This window comes from Coregonus lavaretus (assembly GCF_964263955.1).
Source record: "Coregonus lavaretus genome assembly, contig: HAP1_SCAFFOLD_444, whole genome shotgun sequence".
Taxonomy (NCBI): Eukaryota; Metazoa; Chordata; class Actinopteri; order Salmoniformes; family Salmonidae; genus Coregonus; species Coregonus lavaretus.
The window spans coordinates 107501-113099 of record NW_028159442.1 but is presented as its reverse complement, the minus strand read 5'-3'; the positions used below and the strand labels follow the sequence as shown (position 1 = coordinate 113099).

General features: G+C 50.8%; 1 protein-coding gene across 2 annotated transcripts in view; it reads left to right on the top strand.

Moving 5' to 3' along the window:
• The first annotated feature begins 619 nt into the window (after positions 1–619).
• The window catches only part of tcea1 (transcription elongation factor A (SII), 1), a 43122-nt gene continuing 38142 nt past the window's right edge, over positions 620–5599 (top strand). For both annotated transcript variants that reach the window (XM_084197161.1, XM_084197160.1), the window contains exons 1-2: positions 620–677; positions 2745–2850. In XM_084197161.1, the coding sequence (XP_084053287.1) occupies positions 657–677; positions 2745–2850 (127 nt within the window). In that variant the 5' untranslated portion in view covers positions 620–656. The remainder of the gene's footprint in view (positions 678–2744; positions 2851–5599) is intronic.

The window sequence follows — 5599 nt, the reverse complement described above, 5'->3', positions numbered from 1 at the left end:
TACCTAACCTTCCTACCTCTACCTAACCTTCCTACCTCTACCTAACCTTCCTACCTCTACCTAACCTTCCTACCTCTACATAACCTTCCTACCTCTACCTAAACTTACCTCTACCTAACCTTCCTACCTCTACCTAACCTTCCTACCTCTACATAACCTTCCTACCTCTACCTAAACTTCCTACCTCTACCTAACCTTCCTACCTCTACCTAACCTTCCTAACTCTACCTAACCTTCCTACCTCTACCTAACCTTCCTACCTCTACCTAACCTTCCTACCTCTACCTAACCTTCCTACCTCTACCTAACCTTCCTACCTCTACCTAACCTTCCTACCTCTACCTAAACTTCCTACCTCTACCTAACCTTCCTACCTCTACCTAAACTTCCTACCTCTACCTAACCTTCCTACCTCTACCTAACCTTCCTACCTCTACCTAACCTTCCTACCTCTACCTAACCTTCCTACCTCTACCTAACCTTCCTACCTCTACCTAACCTTCCTACCTCTACCTAACCCCCAGTATGATGATGTTGTTGCAGCACCAACCTGCCTACCTAAACTAGAATATCTGTGCCTCAACCTAACCCTCAGTTTGTTGTTGCTGTTGCAGGTAGGGGCACTGGACCTTCTGAAGGAGCTGAGGGCTGTACCTATGACGCTAGAATTACTACAGGTACTGGAGGGGGGAGGGAGGGCTGTACCAATGACTGGTACTGGAGGGGGGAGGGAGGGCTGTACCAATGACTGGTACTGGAGGGGGGAGGGAGGGCTGTACCAATGACTGGTACTGGAGGGGGGAGGGAGGGCTGTACCAATGACTGGTACTGGAGGGGGGGAGGGAGGGCTGTACCAATGACTGGTACTGGAGGGGGGGAGGGAGGGCTGTACCAATGACTGGTACTGGAGGGGGGAGGGAGGGCTGTACCAATGACTGGTACTGGAGGGGGGAGCTGAGGGCTGTACCAATGACTGGTACTGGAGGGGGGGAGGGAGGGCTGTACCAATGACTGGTACTGGAGGGGGGGAGGGAGGGCTGTACCAATGACTGGTACTGGAGGGGGGAGGGAGGGCTGTACCAATGACTGGTACTGGAGGGGGGGAGGGAGGGCTGTACCAATGACTGGTACTGGAGGGGGGAGCTGAGGGCTGTACCAATGACTGGTACTGGAGGGGGGGAGGGAGGGCTGTACCAATGACTGGTACTGGAGGGGGGAGCTGAGGGCTGTACCAATGACTGGTACTGGAGGGGGGAGGGAGGGCTGTACCAATGACTGGTACTGGAGGGGGGAGCTGAGGGCTGTACCAATGACTGGTACTGGAGGGGGGAGGGAGGGCTGTACCAATGACTGGTACTGGAGGGGGGAGCTGAGGGCTGTACCAATGACTGGTACTGGAGGGGGGGGGGGGGGGGGGGAGGGCTGTACCAATGACTGGTACTGGGGGGGGGGGGGGGGGGGGGGGGGCTGTACCAATGACTGGTACTGGAGGGGGGAGGGAGGGCTGTACCAATGACTGGTACTGGAGGGGGGAGGGAGGGCTGTACCAATGACTGGTACTGGAGGGGGGGAGGGAGGGCTGTACCAATGACTGGTACTGGAGGGGGGGAGGGAGGGCTGTACCAATGACTGTAGAGTTAGTACAGGTACTGGATGGGGGGGGGAGAGAGAGAGGGAGGGAGAGGGAGGGGTAGAGGGGTCGGAGAGAGAGAGGGAGGGGGGGAGGGGTAGAGGGGGGAGGGGTAGATGGGGGAGAGAGGGGGGGGGGAGAAGGAGGGAGGGGTAGAGGAGGGGGGAGGGGTAGAGGGGGGAGAAGGAGATGGATGGAAGGAGCTCATTCGGGAACTATTCAGACCCCTTCCTTTTTTCTACATTTTTGTTACATTACAGCTTTGTTCTAAAATGGATTGAAAAAAAAAAAGTATCCATAAATCTAAACACAATACCTCATAATGATCAAGCGAAAACAGGTTTTTAGAAATGTTTTCAGAAAAAGAAATAATAAAATATATACCTTCTTTACATAAGTATTCAGACCCTTTGCTATGAGACTCCAAATTGAGCTCAGGTTTCTCAAAACATGTCTGCAGCATTGAAGGTCCCCAAGAACACAGTTGCCTCATCATTCTTAAATGGAAGAAGTTTGGAACCACCAAGATTCTTCCTAGAGCTGGCCGCCCGGCCAAATTCAGTAATCGGGGGAGATGGGCCTTGGTCAGGGAGGTGACCAAGAACCCAATGGTCACTCTGTGGAGATGGGAGAACCTTCCAGAAGGACAACCATCTCTGCAGCACTCCACCAATCAGGCCTTTATGTTAGAGTCGCCAGACGGAAGCCACTCCTCAGTAAAAGGGAGGGAGAGAGGGAGGGAGGGAGGGAGGGAGGGAGAGAGGGAGGGAGGGAGGGAGGGATGGATGGAGGAGGGAGGGAGGGAGGGAGGGAGAGAGGGAGGGAGGGAGGGAGGAGGGAGGGAGGGAGGGGGGGGATGGATGGAGGAGGGAGGGAGGGGGAGGGAGGGGGGGGTGGATGGAGGAGGGAGGGAGGGAGGGGGGGGTGGAGGGAGGGAGGGAGGGGGGGGTGGATGGAGGGGGGAGGGGGGGGTGGATGGAGGAGGGAGGGGGGAGGGCTGTACCTTTCCCCTGTTTGTTGGGGTTTAGAAGTACTGAACTCTAATCTCTCTCTATACTGAACCCATGTCTCTCCTGCAGCATAACGTTAGTCTCTCTCTCTCTCTCGTCTCCAGTCCACCAGGATCGGGATGTCTGTGAACGCCATCAGGAAGCAGAGTACAGACGATGAGGTCACCTCTCTGGCCAAGGCCCTCATCAAGTCCTGGAAGAAACTCCTGGGTTAGTAGCTCATTACTAGTATACAGATCTCTCTCTGGCCAAGGCCCTCATCTCCTGGGTTAGTAGCTCCTTACTAGTATCCAGATCTCTCTCTGGCCAAGGCCCTCATCTCCTGGGGTAGTAGCTCCTTACTAGTATCCAGATCTCTCTCTGGCCAAGGCCCTCATCTCCTGGGTTAGTAGCTCCTTACTAGTATCCAGATCTCTCTCTGGCCAAGGCCCTCATCTCCTGGGTTAGTAGCTCCTTACTAGTATCCAGATCTCTCTCTGGCCAAGGCCCTCATCACTCCTGGGTTAGTAGCTCCTTACTAGTATCCAGATCTCTCTCTGGCCAAGGCCCTCATCTCCTGGGTTAGTAGCTCATTACTAGTATCCAGATCTCTCTCTGGCCAAGGCCCTCATCTCCTGGGTTAGTAGCTCATTACTAGTATACAGATCTCTCTCTGGCCAAGGCCCTCATCTCCTGGGTTAGTAGCTCATTACTAGTATCCAGATCTCTCTCTGGCCAAGGCCCTCATCTCCTGGGTTAGTAGCTCATTACTAGTATCCAGATCTCTCTCTGGCCAAGGCCCTCATCTCCTGGGTTAGTAGCTCATTACTAGTATCCAGATCTCTCTCTGGCCAAGGCCCTCATCACTCCTGGGTTAGTAGCTCCTTACTAGTATCCAGATCTCTCTCTGGCCAAGGCCCTCATCTCCTGGGTTAGTAGCTCATTACTAGTATCCAGATCTCTCTCTGGCCAAGGCCCTCATCTCCTGGGTTAGTAGCTCATTACTAGTATCCAGATCTCTCTCTGGCCAAGGCCCTCATCTCCTGGGTTAGTAGCTCCTTACTAGTATCCAGATCTCTCTCTGGCCAAGGCCCTCATCAAGTCATAGAAGAAACTCCTGGTCCTATCTGGTAGTAGATCATCATTACTGTCTATATTGAACAAAAATATAAACACAACATGTAAAGTGTTGGTCCCATGTTTCATGAGCTGAAATAAAAGATCCCAGAAAGGTTCCATACACACAAAATGGTTATTTCTTGCTAATTTTGTGCCCAAATGTGTTTCCATCCCTGTTAGTGAGCATTTCTTCTTTACCAAGATAATCCATCCACCTGACAGGTGTGGCATATCAAGAAGCTGATTAAACAGCATGATCATTACACAGGGGCTGGGCCATTACTAGTCTACATGTAACCTGGTCCTACCTGTTAATAGATCAGTACTAGTATAGACTGCCTCCACACATTAGTGGTATAGACTGCCTCTACACATTAGTGGTATAGACTGCCTCCACACATTAGTGGTATAGACTGCCTCCACACATTAGTGGTATAGACTGCCTCTACACATTAGTGGTATAGACTGCCTCTACACATTAGTGGTATAGACTGCCTCTACACATTAGTGGTATAGACTGCCTCTACACATTAGTGGTATAGACTGCCTCTACACATTAGTGGTATAGACTTCCTCCACACATTAGTGGTATAGACTGCCTCCACACATTAGTGGTATAGACTGCCTCCACACATTAGTGGTATAGACTGCCTCCACACATTAGTGGTATAGACTGCCTCCACACATTAGTGGTATAGACTGCCTCCACACATTAGTGGTATAGACTGCCTCCACACATTAGTGGTGTAGACTGCCTCCACACATTAGTGGTGTAGACTGCCTCCACACATTAGTGGTATAGACTGCCTCTACACATTAGTGGTATAGACTGCCTCCACACATTAGTGGTATAGACTGCCTCCACACATTAGTGGTATAGACTGCCTCCACACATTAGTGGTATAGACTGCCTCCACACATTAGTGGTATAGACTGCCTCTACACATTAGTGGTATAGACTGCCTCTACACATTAGTGGTATAGACTGCCTCTACACATTAGTGGTATAGACTGCCTCTACACATTAGTGGTATAGACTGCCTCTACACATTAGTGGTATAGACTGCCTCCACACATTAGTGGTATAGACTGCCTCCACACATTAGTGGTATAGACTGCCTCCACACATTAGTGGTATAGACTGCCTCCACACATTAGTGGTATAGACTGCCTCCACACATTAGTGGTATAGACTGCCTCCACACATTAGTGGTATAGACTGCCTCCACACATTAGTGGTGTAGACTGCCTCCACACATTAGTGGTGTAGACTGCCTCCACACATTAGTGGTATAGACTGCCTCTACACATTAGTGGTATAGACTGCCTCCACACATTAGTGGTATAGACTGCCTCCACACATTAGTGGTATAGACTGCCTCCACACATTAGTGGTATAGACTGCCTCCACACATTAGTGGTATAGACTGCCTCTACACATTAGTGGTATAGACTGCCTCTACACATTAGTGGTATAGACTGCCTCTACACATTAGTGGTATAGACTGCCTCTACACATTAGTGGTATAGACTGCCTCCACACATTAGTGGTATAGACTGCCTCCACACATTAGTGGTATAGACTGCCTCCACACATTAGTGGTATAGACTGCCTCCACACATTAGTGGTATAGACTGCCTCCACACATTAGTGGTATAGACTGCCTCCACACATTAGTGGTATAGACTGCCTCCACACATTAGTGGTATAGACTGCCTCCACACATTAGTGGTATAGACTGCCTCCACACATTAGTGGTATAGACTGCCTCCACACATTAGTGGTTTAGACTGCCTTCACACATTAGTGGTATAGACTGCCTCCACACATTAGTGGTATAGACTGCCTCTACACATTAGT